Source organism: Amaranthus tricolor, chromosome 12 (assembly GCF_026212465.1).
Source record: "Amaranthus tricolor cultivar Red isolate AtriRed21 chromosome 12, ASM2621246v1, whole genome shotgun sequence".
In the NCBI taxonomy this organism is placed as follows: Eukaryota; Viridiplantae; Streptophyta; class Magnoliopsida; order Caryophyllales; family Amaranthaceae; genus Amaranthus; species Amaranthus tricolor.
This window is the reverse complement of record NC_080058.1, coordinates 8,569,119-8,593,401: the sequence shown is the minus strand read 5'-3', so window position 1 is coordinate 8,593,401 and position 24,283 is coordinate 8,569,119. Positions and strand designations below refer to the sequence as shown.

The 24,283-nt window shown below is 32.6% G+C and overlaps 1 protein-coding gene across 2 annotated transcripts; it reads right to left on the bottom strand.

Moving 5' to 3' along the window:
- Window positions 1-3,667: 3,667 nt before the first annotated feature.
- On the bottom strand, window positions 3,668-7,849 carry LOC130828797 (formin-like protein 11). 2 transcript variants are annotated; one of them, XM_057694796.1, is made up of 4 exons: window positions 5,862-7,849; window positions 5,581-5,771; window positions 4,701-4,936; window positions 3,668-4,628 (listed from the first exon to the last, which is right to left on the bottom strand). In XM_057694796.1, exons 1-4 carry the CDS (start codon window positions 7,475-7,477, stop codon window positions 3,900-3,902), a joined length of 2,772 nt encoding a protein of 923 aa, XP_057550779.1. In that variant the 5' UTR covers window positions 7,478-7,849; the 3' UTR covers window positions 3,668-3,899. The 2 variants fall into 2 exon arrangements, with proteins under 2 accessions (XP_057550779.1, XP_057550778.1); XM_057694795.1 differs by having other exon boundaries at window positions 3,668-4,936; window positions 5,862-7,749.
- Window positions 7,850-24,283: the final 16,434 nt, after the last annotated feature.

The following is a 24,283-nucleotide window of genomic DNA, read 5'->3' as shown; positions in this document are numbered from 1 at the left end:
TAATTCCTGTTCTCACTTGTAGTTGTGTAGCAACATATGTAAGTTCATGTGAAATGGCCAAACAAAGTTTCTAGATTCAACAAAACAACAAGTTTATAAGTTTCTTGGTGTAAGTGAAGAACAACTTGTTGATGGTGTCTGAACTGTCCACTGCAGGACATGCATTGTATAATTATCTTGCAAAATGCAAGAAGAGACTCATCGTGATCTGATGCAGTTAAAGCAAGAGCCAATTTCCACAATACTAATGATGACTTTAAATATCTTGTTTCTCATACTATGTCTTGCACACTTGAAGTGGTGTGGAATGTGCCATCGGAAATGGGGTGTTAAGGTTTGGGTCTCTTGATTAAGTGTTGAATGATGATGATTTGAAGAGGTTTGAGTAAGGTATGAGTCGAGGGAAGGATAGCTCGACCAGGTTAGTAGATGGCTCGAAGAACAGAAGGCTTTGAACCTACGCTCAACTAGGTCGCGCGGCCATCAACTCCCCTTTTTCGTCAATTTCTGTTTTTGTGTCGGTTTTGTTTGGGCTTGAAGCCCTTTTGTCCTAGGGTTTTCTAATATGTTGTATGACTATATAAGAAGTCTTAGAGCATTATTAGGAAAAAGAAGAGACTAATAGTTGAGAGGAAACTAGGGTTCATCCATTAGAGTTTCCTCCTCATTGTATTAGGTTGTTTGTGCGAGACCAAGTGAGGTCTTTACTTTGTGAGTATGTTCTCAAAGCTTGTGTGTGGCTTCCCATCATTGTTCTTGCTCTGTTTTTGTGTTTCTTTGTGCATTTTATTCTTGTTTGTTCTTCACCATTATTATAGTCCATTCACAACAGATACTTTATATGGTTCTTTTTGTGAGCTATCCAGCTAAGACAAATATATTGAACCTAAAAAGTTTAAAGGAAGCTATAAATAATACTCTTTGGAAGGAGGCTATGGATAAACAATTAACTGCTTTAACTAACTATGAAACTTATAACTAATTTCAATACCCATAGGTAAGAAGGCAATAGGTTGTAAATGGGTAAATAAAATCAAGTCGACGACAAATTGCACCTTAGATAGACACAACATAAGGTTATTAGTATAGGGTTACAATCTACAATCTAAGGTTTGGAGTTGATTATGAGAAGACTTTCTATGTAAAAACGATATTAATTTGCATACTAAGCATACTTGAAAACATGATTGAATTAAAACTACTTAAAAAATGATCGTAAAAAAGTAATATTACGCTTGCAAAATGATTTATTTCTCACATTAAACACCATACTATTAAAAATATAAGTTCTATTCAAAAACAAAAATAAGTAATAAATAAATTCATAAACAAATAAACAAAAAAAAAAGAGCTTACAAAAATCGTCCACATTTATATAAAATGCGTTATTAATAGACACATATGACTCGACGTGTTATTAAATTCGAAGTTGGTAATTTTATTCGGTAATTCTTCCAAATTCATTTTTTTTCATGTACTTAGTTGAAAATATGACGTTTTTGATTTTTTTTTCTTTTTTTCTTACAAAAATCAGGAATCAAAGATTTTGAAAAATTGTAACTGCTGACTGTACTTGAAAATTAGTGTTTGCTGCAACGGCCGGGAGTAAAAGTCAAACCTTTTTTTTTATTACAAATCAAATAAATATACTATTCGAATTCAAAAGATTGGAAAACATCGATTCACAAAATCTTTATATGAACACAAATTTTCAATCTTCAAACATAATAATGGAAGAAGAAGCCTTCAACACACAACTTGATCGCCACACAATTTCTCTCTGATTTGGGTTTCAATCCAGAAGCTCTTTCTGATCTTGTCAAGAAACTCCCTCAACGAACGATTTCATCTGCTTCTCTATGGATGCTTATGTGCCAGTGCTTCTCTCCCTTCAGGCTGTACTGTGTTTTTCTGTCCTGTATTTTCTGGTTACTCCAACATGGGTTTTAATTAATGTTAATAGAATATCTGAAATCATAGTTTTTCTTGTTATTTTATCAGAAATTGCTCTTGTCTTTGGGGGTTACTTTATAAGTATTCTATACCTTAATTGAGAAATGCTGATTGCATACTCTTAGGCTTAGCTTATATTTTGGATTTTTTTGGGATTTATTTGAGAAATTTTATTTGAAGGGTGTTTATTGTTTAGTCGCATTGTTTATCAAGAAACCAACTCAGCCAAGTTGATGATGATGGTTGTGTGAAGGAACCAACTCAACCAAAACTTTAAGCTAATGGTTGAGGCGCACGGATACGTTATATACTCTAACACACCCTCCTCTCACACGAGAGCCCTTTCGACTAGATGGGTGGATTTAACACAGGACCTCCTCATACCTAATGTGGAATATTCTACTATAAATGAGGATTGGTTGAGATTCGAACCCATGACTTTTTGTCACGTTGTCTTTTGCTAACATATCAAAGGAACCAACTCAACCAAAAGCTTTAGTTAATGGTTGAGCCCCAATATCTGTTATATACTCTAACAGGTTGAGGTTGTGAATACAATATGCTCTCCTTGTACTTCATGTGAAATATCCACTTGAATATGACAGGCGGTGAGACTCGAATCTTTGATCTTTTTTGTCACGTTGGCTTTTGATACTATGTCAAGGAGATACAACATATGTTCTCCTTATACTTAGTGTGAAATATCCACTTGAATATGAAGGGTGGTTGAGATTCGAAGATATGACTTTTTTGTCACGTTAGCTTCTGATACTATGTCAAGGAGACAACTGAATTAAAAGCTTAAGCTTTTGGTTGAGTTATTTTCTTGATATGATATCAGAGTCAGTGTGATAAGAGGTCATGGATTCGGATCTCAGTTACCCCTTATTTTAAGTGAAATATTCAACTTCAGGCACGAAGAAGGTTTTCGTTACATCAACACTTCTCAAGGCTCTTGTGTGAGGGGTTGTTTAAGAGTATATAACATATCTTGAGGTTCAACATCAGTTTAAGCTTTCGGTTGAGTTGGTTCTTTGACATTGTTTAGCTCAATGCTGTTTGGGGTTGTGATTGGAAATGGGCAGTTGAAACTTTATGGATTGTAATATTTATTTCTATTGACATGATGATTTTGAACTTTTTTTTGAGGTATGATTTCTGGAAAATGAAACAATATTTGTTAGGGGATCTTTCCTGACTGTAGCACTGGGAAGATTGCATGGCTTTTTACAACTTTATTATTAACTATCAAGCAGTTATCTGGTATGGTTTTTGTTAATTATTATGGTGATTGATGATTTGTGTTATCATGTATAGATAGATTGGAGCATGTTGATATTTACTCTCTAGTTTCTAAAGCTCTTTCATTCTTCATTGTTACATTTACATATACTTAGGAAGTTTGATTGCGTATATGAGATAGTTTTGGGATGAGGGTTATAAGTTATGGGGTTTGAAACTCTTTCCCCATGAATAGTTTTATAGATTCAGCTTGGATGTTTATTTCCTTTTTCCTCCTGTATAATTTTAGCAAGTTTGCAATTCTTGGTAAAACAAGAAATGGTAGGTACAAGAGTTAGAATTGAGAGGAGGCCGGAAAGATTGATCGACATATATGAATTTGGATAAACAGTTAGATATATGGAAAGCAAAAAGAGTATTGAGAATAATTTTTTAATGTGGCCTAGGGTACTAGTAGTTTCTAATTCTAGTGTTTGAAGTCTTACTAATATTAATTTCATTACAGACCACTTTGGGGTAATCACACTGTTGTTAAACTGCCTTTGCTTTCTAGTTATAGCCATTAAAACACTTCACCTCGTGTCAAAATTAGTTATTGATGTCATTACACAATCTGGTGGAAGAAAATCATGTTTAAGCACTCAAAATCCCTACCTAATGTTGTTGATAATCTATAAATCTTGGAGGCAAGCAAACCAGTTCTTTTACCGAAATGGAGACAAAGGATTTGGGGTTCTTGGGGTTTTCAAACTTTTTAGCTCTCTACAAACTTGATCTAACATTCCGAGGAAATCCCGTACAATCACGAAGATACGAAGTGGGTTAGCCTCATCCTTGCTCACATCACCATGATAGTATTCTGTGATTTCTCGCACACTAAACAAGACCTTATTTTCCTCTGTTTGTAACTCATTTAAGTTGTTCTCTGCATGGTTTAAAAAGATCTTCATGGCGTGGACAAAATTGTCATTAGGTGCATTGTGATGCAAATTCTTGGTTAACAATTGCTTCATCTTAGACATTCCATCCGATAGATTTGAAACTGATGTTGCTAGAACATCCAAATCTATTGACGCTGTTCTTTTTACATTGCAAAGTTCAGCGCTTAGACCAGATACCAGGTCTAGACCCATTCTTCTGTAATTGTCTTCCTTTTCCTCAAATGTTCTGCCCTTTGAGTTGCGATCTATCTGCCCCATAATGCTGTCTGACATGCGTACTCCTTCTGTTCGTACCATCTCTTGCACCACAAAATGGAGTAAAGTGGTTTTCCCATCCGTGCCTTTGACATCTGCAAGCTTAAGGAGCGCATCGAGCTTGAATGCTCTTGCCCCTCCTCTGATTGTTCCAACATTCATTCTATTTCCTGTTTTTAGCACAGCCTCTAGTAATTTTAAGAAAAGCCTACTAGATCTGAGTTCCTTGCAGGCTTCCTGTAGAGAAAACAGAGATTGATTATAAAACTTTGATGTGAATAAATAATAGGGCTTGCAGTTGAACCTCACCTCAAGCATTTGAAATGAATTCCTTAGGTGAACAACCTCATCATTGAAAGTAGCTCTATAAAGCATCGCCTCAATCCTTTGAAAAGCATAAGGTACTGCCAACAACTCTTTGACAAGCTTCTCTGCTGATCCTAGTTCATTGATATCTCCCTTAAAATTAGATAACTTTGCTTCTTCATCTTCTGTTGGTGCCATCCTTACCAGTGCCTCTAGCTGTTGTGAGCTTAAACCGTCCCCTGCATTTTGGAAATACTTGATTCTGTTATATATAGCCATTTTGCAATTAATGATCGACTTGAAACACAAAGAAAAATAATTACATTTACTGTTTTCCTTGACTTGTTAAAGATGCTATTACGTAGATTTTCTATTGAGGCATTGGGGGATCATATTATTGTAATGCATTCTCGACTCTGCTTTTTGACGATACTTGACTCTGTTAGTGATAGCAATTATGTATATTCTTAAGTTGAAGTGATTACATATTTTATTTGAGAAGGTATTTTCTTCTGATAAATTTAAACTTGTACATAAGACCCACACACAAACCTCATGAGGTTCCATCCTAAAACCAATTGGTTATAGGAGGAGTAGCCCACCAAGCTTCTCCCCTCGCATGTGAGCCCATTTTTTTAATTAGCCAGGAACAACATTCTTTTTGAACACGCACTTATTTTTTTAATAATGGAAGATTGAGATTTTTTGTTCTTAGTTGATCGAAAACCGTTGACATCTTCATTTTGGGGTTTTTGAGAGAAGTTGGAATTTCCTTGTATGCATTTTTGCCGTGGTCAAGGAGGGGGGAGGGACGGGGGTGGGGGGCTTTTTGTAGAGTATGAGCAGAGAATAAAGAATTCTGATTTCAAGCGTATAGTTATACCTTGAACAAGTGCTTCACAGACCTTCTCAGTTGTCGAATTTAGAGCTTTGGAAAGTATAGTGATGTTCTGAAGTCTTTTGGGTTCAAGGACATGTTTGCTAGGAGAAGGGCTTTTGCTTCTTCCTTCATCATTCTTAAAAACAGTCTGCAGGTTGTAGCCAAATAGTGATTCTATCATTTCCTCGTCCAATCTGCACAAAAACCCTTCTTTAATAATTGAAGCTAAGCACTTTAAAGCATCAATGTTTTTGATAGTAAGATATAGGTAATGTAATACTTACTCAAATGAACTACTCCGTAGCTTGTCCCATACCATAGTTCGATCTGGTGCAGCTCTTACTTTGTCCCAATGAAGCGGTTTCAATTTTGGGAGTGGAGCACCATCTTTTCCCAGTGGTGTATACAGAGGTGGTTGTCCAGGCGGAGGAGGGGGGGCTTTAGAAGAACTGGCTTTTCCATTTAAGAATGGTGGAGGACAAGGAGGAGGCGGAATGCTTTTTGGCCCTTCTAGAATTTTTGGGGTTAGTGATGGTGTGGTTGAGCCTTTTTCTGGTGTATGCTTTAATTTTGTGGGCGTGTCTTGTTCCACCTTGGAAAATTTTAAGGATTTGGGTGAAGGTGAAATAATGTGTGCAAATGCAGGTGCAGACGACGGTGGTGGTGGTGGAGGAGGAGGTGGTGGTGGTGGGCTTGTTTGCTTCATATTGTCGTTTAGACAATCTGGAGCATTGGCTATGCTATGAGTAGATTTTTCATGCTTGGATAATACAAATTGAGTTGGGTTTGAGGATAAGCTATGGTTTTGGGGGTAAACTTCCATTGGGTCACTAAAACTACCAACCGAGACATTAGAAAGTCGAAGATTACGATTACTAGACGAGCGTGAATCACATAAAGAATGAAAAGATTCATCCTCAGATGAATGATTATCGATACCATCCATATTATCACCATTCAAAGAGTTCTGATCATCAGATTCATATTTACTCGATCCTGTATACTCATGAACCGAAATTATCTCTTCTGCCAAAGAACTATTCTCTCTTGTCTCAAACCGGGTAGTTTCATTATCAAATCCCTTCTTTTCATGCGATGTACTACCCATATTTCCAGTCATTGACTTGTCTAAACTATCAGAATCTCCATTCATACATGTTTGTGGTTCTAAAACATTTGTTAAAGTTTCAATGTAAAACAAATCAGAGTTGAGTTCATGGGTTACCTTGCTTGCCAAATTTTGTGTTAAACTCTTTGATCTATCCTTATTCCTTACTTGGTCACTACTTACAGATGCTGTTCTTGTAGCTACCTTCTTTTTGTGATACATTCTCCTGCTAATCCATAATAGCACCCCAAGTGCAAAAACAAACAATACCACTCCCATGGAAACAAGTACTGATACTAGAATTATCTTCTTCTTTCCATGTTCTTTGTGCTGATTATGAAACTCGTGAATTGGCAGCATCGGTCGAGGTCGAGGCAATTCATGATGATGATCATGATGATGATGATGATGATGGTACAAGTGTGCATGGAAAACCGGTGCAGGAGCAGGAGCAGGAGTTGGTGCCAGAGGCTCGGCTTCGACGAAAATTGCAGAAGGAGATGGTGCAGGTGACGCATTTTCTGTTGGTTTAATTTTGTTATGAAGTGCTCTTAGTCCAAGTAAAGCCCTGAACTTTTCCACCATTACATCATCCTTTTCACCATCATCATCCCCAGACATTGCTTTGATCTTAGATTCTACTCTTTCATCATAAACTTGCATACTCTCTGTTTCATCCCAGGAAGCATTCACCATTATAATGTCCATGCTATGATCCATGATTATGATGATGAACACCATAATTGCCATCATTATATTTGAAAGAGAGAATAATTTATGATTGGTTTCCATTTTTTGGATTGGAAAAGATAAGGTAAGAAATGAATGCCAACTTTTGTTCTTAAAAAAAGATTGTACTCATTTTTACTCTTGTTGCTTACATAGTTCTGATACTGCTGTTGGGTTGGGAGGATGAAGCAGAAAGAGGGATAATGAAGGAAAGAGAAAGTCTTTATTGCTACTCCAAGGAACCCCTGAACCTGGCAGTTGTAGTTGTACTGGAACTCTTTTTATTGTCTTTCTCTTCATGTCTCCTTTCTGCCTTTCTCTCTCCTTTCAATTAATTCCTCTGACAATTGCACTGTTTTTATACTTTGTTTAAGCTGATTATATTTCCATTCAATATGAAGGGTGAAATCTCGATTAGAGCTGTCTAAAATTGACCCGATTATCTGAAAATGAGTATGACTTAACTTGACTCGAAATAACCCGCATATAGAAATCAAATCAAAATGTTACAAACCTTGAGATTAACCAAAACCAAGATATCATACATGAAACTCGTCTGAATGTCCGAATGTATACTTCTATCATGGATAAGTATAGGGTGGACCGAACCAAACCAAATATGTTGTCATTGTTCTAGATTGTGCTACTAGAGGTGTTCAAAACAGACCCGATGACCCGAAATGTACCCGACCTTATAACTGAACCCGATGTGACTCGACTTCAAAAATGATTTTAAATAATGTAAAAAACAATATAGACACAAAATCCTTTTCAAGACAATCTGAAACACCTAATCTGAAATCAGTTTGATAACTCGAATAAACACCTCTATGTGCTACATAATAATTCAACATTTATTTGATTTTTAATTAAATGAGTTAGTCTATGGCCTGGTTAGACTTGGACCTAGATTTTCTCTGTTCCGCAGTCTTAAATTGTTATTTTGTTCATGTTTAATAAGAGTAGACTGACAGATAGAGTGATGAAAGCAGAATTCTGGGTTTAGGTGGGTGTTTAATGAAGGTTAAGCTGGATTGTTTGTGTGCAAGTATTACTATAAAGTGTCGGTATCTCTTTGATTTATGTTATGGGTCGTCATCTTCACAGTTGGGATCTTGCCCTTTTTCCTTAAAACAAGTGTTTAATCATAATGTAATCAAGACTATGTAAAAGTCTGAGTGGGCCTCCTTGTTGGTTGAATTTGCCTACCCTTACATGGAAGCTGACCTACCTTGTCCTTCATCATCACTCTAGTGTTGTAAATCGAATAATAATCTAATATATTTCTTATTGTTGACGGAGTTGAACCGTAATGTGATCGAGTCAATTTGGAACGCCCCCGGGCGAGAGTATAAATCTATGTGAACTAAATTGGATACCGAATAAAACTTGTTTTTATGTTTTAAGGTGAAGAGAAGAAGCGCAAAGTACGAACAAACACGATTACGGCTAGGCATGGCCACGGTCCGGGTTGGTCCGGTTCCGTTCCGGTTCCATCCGGTTCCGGTTCCACCCGGTTCCGGTTCCATTTGGAACCTATCGCGAACGGTTCCGGTTCCGGGCGGTTCCAAACGGTTCCTTGGCGGTTCATGAGGCGGTTCCGGCGGTTCCAACTCATGGGACGGGCGGGTCGGACCATCGGTTCCATTTTTATTTTTTCTTTAAATATTTATATAATAAAAAAATACTATAATATCGCGGACGTACCTTTGATGATTACTTGATTATTAGCGAAATTCATTGCACGTCAAGTTGTCATCGTTATTGAAATATTTACTAAAAAGAATGAAAAAAATAAATTAATAAGAAACGAATCAATGATAATGTCGATAAAGATGATTAATAAAAAAAGAGGGAGAAAATGGACTTGAACCTAGTACCCAAATGAATACTAAGCTGCCTACGTATCCCGAAGGAATCAAAGCCCACGTAGTTCTTTGTCATACCTTTTATTTATAGTTGTTGAATGTTAATTTATCGTTGTCGTTTGTCGGATTGATCCTATTCGTCTTCGTCGTCATCATGTGGTTGATTAGATGCTTCCGCTGACTCTCCTCCTGACGATGATGCAGATGTATCCATCATCATCCATGGATCATCATCGTCGTCTTGATCATCATCATTCCTTAGTCCTTGTGTTCGAATCTCCGCTTGATCCCAATCTTTCTTGCAAACACATATTTGAATACTATGTGGAGCAAGACGAGATCGTTTTTCGTCCAAAACTCTTCTACCTGCACTAAAAGCAGACTCCGACGCAATTGTTGACGCGGGAATTGCAAGGATATCCTTTGCAATTCTCGATAAAATGGGAAATTTAACAGATTTTTCTTTCCACCACTCCAAAATATCATAGATACTTTGGTCTATTTCAAAGTGGTGTTTAAGATAACTATCTAGTTCTAAATATGAGGTCGAGGAAGAAGAAGATGATCCTAGAAAACTATCATCTTGAGTCATTATGTTAGATATTACCGAATTATAGTAAGAGGGACGTGCCGAAACGCTAGCACGCCTAGACATATCGCGTTTCGGGTTATATACACTAGCGTAAAAATCATAGAGTTCTGCTAAATATTTTTTACATGTTCCTACATAATTATGTACATCAGTAGACGGGCGATCTAACGATTGATAATAAAATCCTATTACTTTAGTAAGGACCTCAGTTTTAAAACGTGGGTCCAAAATGGTTGCGATTCCATAAATATAAGGAAAATCGGTAAAATATGCTTGCCATTTTTCCATCATATCTGCAAGAATCGGCCTCAATTTTGGGTTAGTATCTTCATGTGTATATTTAAGGAGATGATAAAAAATAGTAATACATTCACTTATTACTAAGTGAACGTTCGGTTCATAAACATAAGAAAAAATCTTAGTCGCGTGGTCATACGCTTCTAATATGTTATGTACATCTATAGCTAATTCCCAAGTGTCATCAGCTATGAAACTATCTGTACACTCACTATATAGTTGTGTTATTACTGGACGATAAGCAATCGCCTTTCTTAATAAATTGTTGGTTGAGCCCCAACGTGTAGGAGTATCTAATGACCAATACACTTTTTTAAGTTGGTATTGGTCACATAATTGTTTATATCGTCTTTTTATTTTTCCGATCCTAAGCCATTTCACTATATCCCTAATTGGTTCTAATAAATCACTTAATTGTTTTATGCCTGCTTGGCAAGATAAGTTAATTATATGCGCACAACAACGTATGTGTAATAAGCTACCCCCAAGGATTAAACTAAAAGCAGGTTCGTTAAACAAAAGTTCTTGAAGTGGCCTTTCTTTTGGACGAACTGGAACCTCCCAATGATTTTGCCACTTTAGTAACTTTTTTTTGTGGCTTTTTTCAAAAATGAAGACATGATTGATAATATTGAAGTAATAATAGAAATATAGAATTAAGAAATAAATAAATAGTTAATTATGTAACTAACTAAATTAAGAAATAATTAAAAGACTAATTATGTAATTAAGAGAATAATTGCGTAATTAAAGAATTAAGTAGAGAGAGTAGGAGAAGAGATGAGTTGTGAATGAAAATGATTGAAAGTGATGAGTATATATAGAGGAGAATGCAACGGCTAGTTAACGGTAACAAACGGTCATATTTTGGCGAACCGGTTCCATGGAACCGGTGGGCCGGTTCAACCGGACCGGTCCCGGTTCCGGTTCCGGTTCCACGGAACCGTTGAGCCGGTTCAACCGGACCGGTTCCGGTTCCAAACCGTGGGTTTTTTACCCGGTTCACGATGGTTTTTTCCAGCGGTTTCACGGTTCCGGCAACTTTTTTTCCGGCGGTTTCACGGTTTCGCGGTTCGGGGCGGTTCGGAACCTGTCGCAAACGGTTCCGGTTCCGGATCCGGTTCCAAGCGGTTCGGGACCGGTTCGGTTCCGGGTAACCCGCCCCGTGGCCATGCCTAATTACGGCATTAGTTTTGACTTTTGATCGAAAGCATTGGATATTGGCACAATTGAAAGAATTTTGTGGAAAAATTGTCTTGAATAATTCTATTTATTGTCCATCGGCTGTGAATAATCTCTATTATTGATTATATATAAGTAATCTAACTTTTTTATATTTTCTAAGTAATCTCACTTATTGTCCATCTGCTATGAATAATCTCTAGATTGAAAGCAAAGTACGAACAAGTTCAAACTACTTATAGTAGCCGTTTAAAATGTACTAAGGGTTGTTGTTAGAAAAAAAAAAAAAATAAGATTAAATTATTTAGATTAATAAATAGTAATTTTTACAGCAAATAGATAATAAATAAAATTATTCAGAATAGTTTTTTAAAATTTTGATGTGCTTGTGGTGCACTCAAGAGTGAAGACAACTATAAAATTAACAATATAGAGAGTATTGGTAGATGTTTCCCTTGAAAATACTCAAAAAAGTAGGTACCAATTTTATAGAAGTTGTTATGGGTTATGTTTGCAAATAACGTGGTAGCACATGGACTATGTTATACTTGTGTTTTATTGTTTTTATTATTCATTTTATATTATCCATTTTTATAAATACTTTTGATTTCACTATCTTGTTCTGGGCTTCTGGCTGCCTCTTTGAGACCCTTTTACATACAGTAAAAATATGTGAATGGATTTAATTGTCCTTCTTTTTAAGTGTGAATTCTATGTTATGTATATATACTCTTGGATATATGCTTTTAAGATTTGGGTTCATTTTTACTCTTGGATTGGAGCTTGTGAATTGCTATTTAAACTATTAATAAATATATTTATTTGGAATCACAAATTAGGAGAGAAAATTAAGAAAGAGAAGAAAATTTAAAAGATGGGAAAGGAAGAGATAGGTAAAAAGGAACAATGCATCTTGTTTGTTTAGAAGGGAAGGAAGGAAAAATGAGTATTTTCCTTTCTAATCTTTTCACTTATGGAGAAATTGTATTCTTAACAAAATTTGTCAATGATTTTGTTTATATTGTGTTTGGGTTGAGGGATTTGGAAAAAAAAAGGAAAGGAGAGGATTTGGAGGGACGGATTTTCCTTTGTTTAGATAACAATCAGATAGATTTTCTTGTAAAACACGGATGCTATAAATATTTACTGATATGAATAATGATGTTATTAAATCTTTGTATTTGTTATGATATTATCATTATCAAAGTGAATAAATAATTTATTATACAACAATACTAAAACATATATACTCATAGTAATTATTGATAATTGAGACATTAGTCCCTCCATTTTTCTTCCTTCCAAATTCCTCCTTCTCTTAAATTGTTATTCAAACAAAGAAAAGCATTTCTTTTTGAATTCCTCCTTTTCATTTCCCTCCAAATTCCTCCATCCAGACATAGTGAAAAGGTTAATTTTCTCCATTTTCTTTCTCTCCCTTCTATTTTCCTTCAATCCGTTCAAATAAGTTTATCTCCTTTTATTTTTCTTCTCTTTCTTTCTTCTCTATCCCTTTCCTTTACATCTTCAGCTAACTATATTATTACTATTTACTTTTAGTGACCTCACATCTTCAACTAACCTATAATAACTTTTATTTGTTTGGTTAGATTCTAATCAATTCTCTCGTCCATACTTTTATAGAAGTATTTTGATTACTCAATAGGTAGCCTCTCGTTCTTAAACCAAATTTGACACATAATCACCCCTAATTTACTAATTATTTTTCTCAATATCGAGTTTTATTTCAATTAAAGAGCAAATATCACTTATTGGATTAAGTCTTTAAATTGATTCACCTAAAACTTATTTCCTCAGCCTACCCCTGATAATTCAAAAAAAGTCGCATAACTCATATATACTTCAATACTATAACAAACTAATCCACTTTGTAAAATGTGCCAAGCAAAAGAGTCGAAACAATCATGCGAAGTGATCTAAACCTAAAATTATAGCTTCAAATGGTGATTTTTATTGAATAGGATGGATGGTGATACATTTGCAAGAAAGTGTCAATAGTTTGTTTGAGATAGTTAAACCACTCTCTAGTCTCTACATGTGTTGTTACTACTTACTACTTGCTTCACCTATGTTAGAATTATTGGTGACTTATGTTACTAACTAATCAAATCATGATTAAGTAAATTAATCACTTTTAATTAGTTAAGGTTAGAAAAGGATAAAGTGATTGGTTTGTAAGGAAATCAATAGTGCATGGTACTATTGGAAGTAAAATCTTTACATGTGAAAGCTAAGAGTGCCTAAAATCAGTCCTAAGTGCAAGTGTAAGAAGCATTAGAGACCGTGGAGTTGCATGGAAGAGGAAAGACAAAGATCAGAAAGCTGAAAAACGCCCCCTGCTGGTCGCTCGATCGAGCAAGAGGTCGAGCCATGTCTCTGACCCTTTTGCTAAGATCTGTTGCTTGCTATCTCATTGATACAGCTGCTGGCCCTTTTTTTCCCTATACTCCCCCATATAAACACACTTGTATCTATGTTATTACTTGTACCAAAGCCTCATTAGTGAGCTCCTTCTTGCTTGTGTATTTACTCCCTATTTTAAGCTCCTCTTTTCCCACACTAATACTCTATTGTAATTCCTTCAAGTTTTGTAATATCTCCTTTAAACATATAATATTAATCCTAGGCTAGATGGTGGATGTAGCCTATGTTTGGTGAACCGCCTTAAAATCTTTATCTTGATTATTTACTTGTTATTGTCATTCATCGCTAACTTGCATATTTGTTTTTTTAAACTTTGACACAACATAAACATTCAATTTAACTTTATACTTTTAATCCTTAAGTGAGGTTAATAACTCTCCTTTCAACCTAACAAAGCATACAACACACATGAGCAATTCTCAAAGATAGAGAGAGCTCTAACAAAAGTTATCATTCATACATGATTGGCTTGACTTAGCCGTCACTTGGCATGGACAATTAGGTCAACTCCCTTTTCTTTCACTCTCCTATCTTGGTTAATTAGGAGCAAATAAAAAAGTAGATATTCCTAATAAATAAAGAGTGAAAATTAATTATGTGAATGAAATATAAAGAGTTAAAATGTATAAATGAGATTAAAAGAAAGTGAATGACATAAAATGAGTAAGATGAATCAAAATGACAATTAATGCAGAATGAGCAGGACATACCAAAATGATAATTAATACAAAATGGGTGCGATGGTGAGAGTATATTTTGTCCACTATTTACTTTCAAGTTATGTTGGGATTATATATTCATGATGTCCTTGCTAAAGGTGAAAAGTAAAGCAAGATAAAAGGAGACATGAATTTTTTTTTTTTCAAGTTTTTGGATGATAAATTAGGAATTCTTATAGACAACACTATGTACGACTCTCAATATTATTCTTACACTTAATAGTTAATGGTCACTTTTACTTTATTTTCTAAGAAGCTTGTGTTACTAATAGTGTTAAAAAGGATGTTAGGATGGATAGGACCAAATGACATATTTTTCTCTTGGAGTAGAAGGAAATTCTCTGCATGGTCTAGCACCACATTCCTAAAATTTATAATTCCACCAATTATAGCTCAAGCATGCTAAATGAAAAGAACAACTTGCACTTAACTACATGTACAAATAGTGATGGATTCAGGGTTTAAAGTTCCATAGGCATTAATTAATGGATGAAATTTCGTCAGAGTTTCGTTTGTAAAATTAACAATTATTTTTTACCCTTACATGTTAAAGTTTTAAATGTGACATACCATAAAAGGATATAGAACAAAATTAATCAACTGACCTAATAAAAAAAGTTAGACAAAATAAATAAATAAGAAAAAATTACTAAAATGAGAGAGTATTTATCATCAAAAGACTTTAGTATTAATTTTACACTTTTACTCTTACTAAACAAAATTAATAAATCTCTTACGAGCAGTGGCATATTAAAGATGGGGTAGCCTAATTGAATAAATGTACAATAATCACTATTAACTATAATTAAGAAAATTAATAAACAAAAAATACGCTTGAGCACAAACATGCTTAATACAATATCTTTGATAGTTACCACTATCTTATCTTAGGTGTGACGAGGTATTATTAGTGATAATAAAATAATATCCGAATTCATATAAAAAGTAAAGCATGACACGAAAGACCATCTTAAGTAAAGCATAGCTAGAGACCAATTATCCTTTCTTTTGAGTTACATACATAATTAAGTTGAATGTTTGATTTCTTTCATCATTTGAAAACAACAAAATGATTCGGGAATAAGTTTTCAAGGCTTGAGAATCTATCCACACTTCAAATGGTAAAGAAGGGTTGTCCCGTCATCGTCAAAGTTAAGAATTCTTCTTTCAAAATAAAAAGAAAAAAAATTTATGGATGATAATATCTGGCAAATTAAACAGAGATACTTTTTAAGGATCTTATACCGTAAAATTTTAAAACTCTTATTTGTAAGGATCTTGTACAATTAGACATTTTAGTCATCTTTATAAATAACCAAGTCTTGTATAAACTGTATCACTATGAGGTGGAGCCATACAATCAATTTATTTTTTTTAATTGATCAATTTAAGATTGTAAGTGATCACTTCAAAACTTGATAAAGTAATCACTTAAAACTGCAAATAATCACTTTAAAATTGTAAGTAATCACTTTAATGTTATTATTGGTTACGTTAAGATTGCAAGTAATTATAAAGGTTATAAGTGCTAGAGTATATAAGTGCTAGAGTATATAATATATTTTGGGGCTTCAACCATCAGCTTAAGCTTTTGGTTGAGTTGGTTCTTTGACATGCTATCAGAAGCCAGTGTGACAAGAGGTTACAGGTTCGAATTTCAACCACCTCTCATATAAAGTGGATTATCTAGCAGTAGGTATGAGGAATACTTATGTTGCATCCACAGTTTTAGCCCAAAGGGCTTTTGTGTGAGAGTATATAACATCTTGAGGCCTCAACCATCCGCTTAAACTTTTGGTTGAGTTGGTTCCTTGACAATAAGTAGTCACTTAAAAATTGTACATTGAACCGATCTAATAAAGATAATTCTACCGTTAAACTGTCTCATTTCAAAATTTATGATGTAAGAAAATAAAAAACAGATACGTCCTCTTCGTGACTATGATGTGTGAGTATTAACAAATGAATAACCAAAAACAAAATTATGTGGTGAATTAAGAATGAGTAATCCCATAATCATGGATAAGACATTCTAACGACAATTACAACATCATTCATTGAATGTTTGTGTGCAGAATTATGGCATGTTTTAAACCAAGGCAACTTTTAGAAATTTCACATGTAGGAAAATAAACTCATATCATTTGTCTTTTTATATTTAATCATTCATGAATCGTGATTCGTGAACATTTTCTTAAATGGCCCTAGTCATGAAAAGCAATATATTTCATTTAGGTCTTATTTTATATTATTTTTTATTTTAATTTGTACGAGTGTCTCACTATTTTTCTTTTAATTTCATTTATAATTTTCTTACTCTATCTTTATCTTAACTACTTATTTTTATCCCTAACTTCTTTTTTTATTTTATTTCTTTTTTCACTAAAATTCACCCATTTTACAATAGGTGCAAAATAAGAGAGACAAAAAGAATATATAAATTTGAATAAAGGACAGTTGAGAAGTACTTTGTCTCTCCTACTCAATTTCTTTATTTTTTTATTTTAAATTATTCAATTCATTTTCACATTTAAAAATAGACTTAGAATTTTTTTATCTCATACATATATTTTAATTTTTTTTTAATTCTTTTTTTAATTTCATTTACATAATCAATCTCTCTTTATTTATTAACAAATATTTACATTTCCTGTAAAGACTCTATTTTTGATTAGTTGATTAAGATTTTATCATATATGACTTATTTAAATTTAATTTAAAAAAATATGTTATCTTATTACTCCCTTTGATCTTATTTAGAGTATGAGAAGTAACTAAGGAGAATAATAATAAGGGTTAAAAATTTATTAATAATAATTATTGATTGGAATAAGTAATAATTATTATTATAACATTCAATCATAAAACAAAAATAAAGGGCATTAATAAAAACAGGCAAAAGTTATACTGAGAGGAATGATGCCATTAATGTGAGAGACCCAAATAATTAAAAACATAAATATGTAATATTTTTTTAGTAAATTGTGTTAGATAAATGAGATTTTTATTGTCCTACAAAATATCCTAAAATGAAAGAATTATAATAGTAACTTTGTGAATTTTTTATTCAAGAAAAAATAGGAAAGAAAGAATAGAAAAAGTACTTCTATAAATTTATTAGCCTTGCAATAAATAAGTTATATGGCAAATATTTATTTTAAGGACCCTTTTTAATGCATCTAGAATATATAAAGAGAAAGTCTTACATAAATTTAATGACATTAAAATAATGTGTACCAAGATTAGTAAGCTAGTAGGTTAAGTAGTAGAGTAAATTCTAAAGAGTATGAGAGTTACTTTACGCTAGTTAAGTGGAACATAAATATGCGGGTTAGTAAATGAAGTGTGAGGCATGGACTCATGGTGCATACTTCATAGTATATAAACGGCTGGTTTGGTTGACATTATTAATTAGTGGTATTGAAAATAATTTGTAGTATAAATTTTTATGATATGTATCATTTTATTTTCATGGTAATGAAAGTTTGATCATAAAAAAGTTTTTGTTCACAATTTTTCATTACCACCTAATATTACATATTCAAATGGTAATTCATTAGAATAAATTTTGTGAAGAAAAATAAAATTCTTGAAGAAGAATAAACATGACCATTAAATTTATCAAGAGATTGATAAGTGCAATTATTTGCACTTATTTATATCATTTTATACTTCTTAATGATGTTCATTCTTAGTAATTTCGTGCTTATTTTGAAGATTTATGCTAATTTACTCGTTTTGGTTATTCATGTTGATTTTGAGTGGTTTGATTGTTTTAAGTATAATTCTTATGGTTCTAATGATGACGGAGTTTACTAAGGGGATTTTAGCTCGGGTGAAGATGTTCAACTAAGATCACATTAATGCAAGGTTTGTGGCATTGGAAACTATATTTCAAGAGCTTTCCAACGATATATTATATGTCCAATTTTGAAAACCGAGCAAGAAATGACGACCGTTTAAAGTTGCTGTAATTTTCCAGCGCCCAAAGACAACTCGGCAGTAATGCAACATCTTAGAACGCCGACCCAACTGATTCACTTCTAGGCTGCACGGAATTTATTTTAAGCGACAATTTTCTTAAACATTGATTAGCTTTTAGTAATTAGGGTTAAGTCTCCATTGGGGAAGGCTCCTTCCTCCTCTTTTCTCTCCTTCTTTATCATTTTCCTTTGAATTTTACTCCTTTTTTCATTAGTTTACTCAAGAATTCATCTTTCAATTTAGTTCTTTATTCAGTTCTTTCATTAATCTTTCATTGAGTATTGTAAGTTTTTATTTAACATTTAATTTCCTTTGTTTTTAATTTCTTGTACTAGTTTAATCTTCCATTAGTGAACTTTTATTATTATTATTATTATTATTATTATTATTATTAATCATCCTTCAATAAAGAATTAGTCTTGTTCTTCATTCATTGCTTTTTGATTTAATTGTTGTGTTCTTGGAGTTTAATTATTGTTTTTCTGAATTTGTCATTAATTTCATTCTTAGTTATGTCTAGTATCATCCTAGAGTTTGTATTTATTGCTTTTACCATGATTAGTGAGTAGATTCATTTTCTAGGGTTAGGGTTTAAACCTATAAGTCAAGTATGATTTGATTCTTAAATGTGTCTATGAAACTAGGATTAAAGTGGTCGAATTGTGCTAATAAGCCTAATTAAACATGCTTTGTCGGACTAGTCAATAGAACTAGCGAGTGAGATTGGGATCGACTTTGATTTAGGGTAAATTTTAGTTAAATTCTTATTAATTCGTTCAATAAAACTTGCGTGTGAGAATCAAATTAGTAGGGTCTAAATCTAATAGTTAATCAACAGAGCAAGAGTTTGAGATTAACAAGATCATGTTTAACCACGTGATTAATCCGACTTTTCATAGACACTAATGAGAATTGATCATACAAGACTTTAGGGGATTCTCGACAGCCTAGATCTCTTCATCATATAGCTTTAATCCACATTTTCATTGCTTTATTAGCTTATCAGTAAAAAAACCCAACCAAACATCTTTTTCCTTTGAGCAATTTAATTGATCGAAATTAGCAAGTTTCTTGTCCTAACTTTCTTGTATTTGACTCGCGACTACACGTACACCGTGGGCTTGCAATTAAATAAAATTTGTACATCTAATATTCCTACCAAAATTACACTAACTTTTTATTACCATTTCCACCATTTAATACCGATTACTGAAAAATGTTTAATAGGTCCATATTAGCTTTGAATACATATTTTAAAAACTGTAACACATAAATGAAAATTTCAAATAAAAACGGACAATTTCCCATGAAATGTATACTTATTTAGTTATTTGAGGGTGATGGACACTTGCATATGCCGATATGCGATGGACAATATATGTTGTCATGGATATTAGAAATAAAATTTATGGTCGTCAATCACATCTATCACGTTCATAAACATAAAATTAATTTTTTGTAGCATAAAAAACTACAGATTCGTTACGGAAAAGGTCATCTTCAGTTGCATAACTACAAAAATATAGAGTTAAAAATGTTCATATATAGATAACCTCAAAATCAAAAATTTATATGCTAATAATTGATATTATTAGATTATTTAACTCATTTATGACCGTAGATTAATAAGGATAAAATGGACTATCGCTCAGAATTCCAAATTTGTAAGGGCCCAAAAATATTTTTCATATATAAGCTTGGTTGATATCAACATGAATTAATTAGATATAATTTATATTTTTTTAATATGTAATATTAGTTTTTATTAGAGATTTTTATAAAATAGTTAAAATATAAACAATATAAAACAAAAAGAAGTATTATATAATTTATTACGCCTTAAATTTTTAGGGACTGTTTTTTATCTTTTGCTTTAAAGCCCAAAAATTGAACATAACGGTCATTTATCCAGATATAAGACTGAATTTGGGAAATATAAAATATATACTCCTTAACTAGTTAATTAGTAATCTTTGTCTCTATGAACAACAATTAGGATGGTTATAAAAATAATGGAATAGTTCAATTGTTGATGGATAAGACAAGTTTTTTGATTGTATGAGACGGGGAATGTGGGAGGCATGTTTTTGGGGTTGCATTATGAAAACATAAGTTACACGTTATAATTTCTGATTTTGTGTTTTTTTACTTTCTCCTCCCCATATCTTGCAAACTCTTCATTTTATTTATAAGATCACTTTATTCAATTTCTTGTTCTTTATATGGTAATGTATATAGTGCTTATACTCATGAGTGAAGCCATATGGGGGCCTGGCGCTTTGTAATTTTAACTTTGACCCCCTTTTAAAGAGTGCATGATAAAAATTACTATAGCTTATAAACTCAATGGTTGGAGTAACATATTTGTAATATAAGGTTAAGGAATCAAATTCTAATTTAAAGTATTACTCCCTCCTATTCATCACAAATGTCTCATTTGCTTTATGCACTTATTCAATCGTTAATATCTCTAATTGTGCATAACTAAAAATTATGGAAAGTTGATATAAATAATCCTTGTATTGAGACGAATCAAACAAGATCCCACTTGACTATATTTAAACTTATAGATTAATAATAAAATGCAAATTAAGAGTAAGAGATGAACAATGACCAAAAAGCAAATGTGACACTTGTGGAGAATAGGAGGGAGTATTTTTTAATAGACAAATAAATTTATATTATAATGTCATTACTCTTCATCTTTCCTAATTTCACATTTATCCTTTTTATAGTGTGGTGTTTATATTTTTGCTACCTTAATTTTTGTTGGCCCTCTTAGGTTTTGATGATTACACTTTATATAAACAAATGTATTTCAGAGATTGTATGCAGGTCGATATTTGGTCTTGTTAACGATCGATGATAGTGCCTATGACTTAGTCTATGAACGTGTACTAGTCAAAAGAATCTAATGAGGTTAGATAAGGTATATCGCTTAGGATGGCAAATGTAGACAGGAGGTCTTCTGTTCCCAAGTTTGATAATTTGACGTTACTGGAAAATGGAGACAGGCATTGTTCCCAGATTGAAGTCTGAAGAAGTTACGTCTGCTGAAAAATTTTGATTAATATATTTTCTGATTTTTTAGTTAATGTATTAGTTAAAATTAATTTGTTGTATTATTTAATGTTTAAGTTAATTGGCAAAATATTTTTAAACCACCTTAAAATAACCGTGTACTTTCTAAAGAGTGGAATATTTCTATCCTTATTTTTCTCCTTAAAAATAGACTTTTATTTTGGATCTAATTTAGTGATAAAACTACTTTGTCTATTATTAGGAATAAGAAACCGTGGCTTATTACTTTAGAATAAAGCTTTCACCTATTTATTTTTATTAAGGGATTAACCGTGGATTTTTAATCTTTAGATCTAAGATCCACTTAAATCTCCTTTTTATTAGGAATAAGGAAGTAATGGGTAGTTATTCCCTTAATACTAGCTACATAAATTCCTATAAATAGAGGACTTGTTTATTCTTGAAATAGCATGCGTGTGAGACTTGTTGAGAGCAAGTATGCCTACATGAGAGATCAAATTAAAAAAAAGAAATATTTTTGTTCCAAAAATTGCGAATTAATTTATAATATTTTCTTGCGCAATTCTTTAATTTTATCTTTAGAGAATTTATCCTTTGTAAAGGGTTTTTGAGAGAATTGTTATAACTAGACTCGGGTAAGTATAAGGGAAGTTAGAAAGCTTTGAGTAAAGCTAGAGAATTGGAGAAGCTTCGACTGAAGCAAAAGAAAGAGAAGTTGGCCTAGTAAGAGAAGCTTCGACTGAAGCAAGTTGTATTTGTTTTATGTAATTGTAACTAATTGCCTAAAACATATTGGAGAGTTTTGAAATCCCGTGGGGTCGTGGTTTTTCCTTCTATTTAGGCCTAGAAGGTTTCCACGTAAATTGTGTTGTCTTTTTTACTTTTTCATTTTAAGTTTAAGTTTTAATTTCGCAATCTAATTCCGCAAAACAGGGCTAAAATACTTAAACTTATTAAAACAACAATTCACCCCCCTCTTGTTGTCGTTCACCATCTCTAATGGTTTCTACAATTTTGATGGTGTTTTTTTGGAGACTTGGTAGGCAAATATATAGAGTCAAAAACAGTTAGTTTTTTTTTTCAAAAGGGATAATTATAGGGAAGCTTCAACTCTATTTGTTAAATATAAACTTTGCTATGATTTAAGTTCATTTCAATCTATATGATTTTAAAATTTTCATAGTTTAACTAGTTTTTATATAATAAATAATTTGTTAGTATATCTACAACTTGGCTCCCCTAACCCAAAATCCTGGTGTCGCCCCTACTTATACTTAGATGCAAATTATTATACCTCAAAAGTATATTACAAGTTCAAGCCTCACTACCAAATAGATGGAATAATGTGTTTAGAAAAACTATATAGTCCCTCGATTTAGTATCAAGTTTTCGAAGACATTATTTAAAAGATCTTTAATTTATTGATAGTTCAAATGTAATGTAACAGGAGCGGCAATCTCGATACATAATTAACATTTAATAATAATGTTTAATATAATAAGAATGTTGCGAAAGTCTCAAAATGCCGAACTGTTAAAAACTTTAAATCATAAAAACTGAAACTGTTTAAAACAAAAGTAAATATTACATCTGATAAGAAATATTGTTTGCTAAAAATGAAAAAAATACATCATCATCAAGTCATCAATAAAGATACAAAAAGCAGCTAAGTTCTCGATATATAGTAATTGTTGCGGTCTGGATGGAAACCTGAACTAAATCCTGCAAAATGCTGTCATCCATGATACGGATGACAACCGATTGAATCGGTCAGCGCTTAAGGCCGAGGATAACTTTCTATCCAGCTCAAAATACGAAAATTATACACTACATTTACAAAATAATAATTTAAGTACAAACTTATAATTAATTAACATCACCGTATACTTTTACCATATTCTTTTTCTGTTCCATACTTGTAAGTCATTAAGATACCATTCTCAATCCTGATAGAAGTACGTTACTGCCACTTATACAATTCGGTAATCTTAACACTTAAGTAAGTTCATTTGGTTAATACTCATAACCGTACCATGCATCATAGCATCAACACTAATCATGTTTATCACTGATCAACAAGCACATCAATATGACACCTGATATATGTAAGGGTCTGGTTAGGTGAGGACCGTAGTCCTAAAACCCTAACTATGGTGGGAGTCGTCACCTCTCCAATACAATTTATGCTCGAGCTCTACAGGATAGGTAGCTAACCCCCTGTCTTACACCGCATTTTACGTACCGACCAGCACGGGTGCCGGTATTTTACATGCCGGTCCATGGTTCAACATTACCTTACTATCAGGGTCATTTAATCAATATTCATTCACACAAGTACATCAAATTTTTATTACTACAATTTGACATTGACTTTGACATTGACTTTGACTTTGATCAACTTAGGTGATAACCTCTTTTATTTGATAAAATTCTAAATCATAACGTAAAATTAACCTTTATGTCTTTATACATTCATTATTAAATTTTTACACATTAAATTTTATTTCTAACTTTATTTTTAATAGCTCGCTAAATTCACACTAATAACTTAATATTCTATCAATAGTCTCCATAATTACTATTTTCCACAAGTTGCTGTTAAAATCTATCTCTCTTTAAATAAGTTTCCAAAATCAACATTTTCAACTTTACAATAAATAAAACTTTATTCTCTTAAAAAAAATCAAATATTCTAATTAAAATTCAAGTTAAAATTGCATCATTTGGATAAGTTTCCAAA

Excerpts from the sequence above, each read along its gene's own strand:
- LOC130828797 (XM_057694795.1), bottom strand. The coding sequence starts at position 7,477 with ATGGAAACCAATCATAAATTATTCTCTCTTTCAAATATAATGATGGCA. Across the intron at positions 5,772-5,861 it reads CTACGGAGTAGTTCATTTGA|ATTGGACGAGGAAATGATAG; the intron begins GTAAGTATTACA and ends GTTTTTGTGCAG. Across the intron at positions 4,937-5,580 it reads CTGTGAAGCACTTGTTCAAG|GGGACGGTTTAAGCTCACAA; the intron begins GTATAACTATAC and ends TCCAAAATGCAG.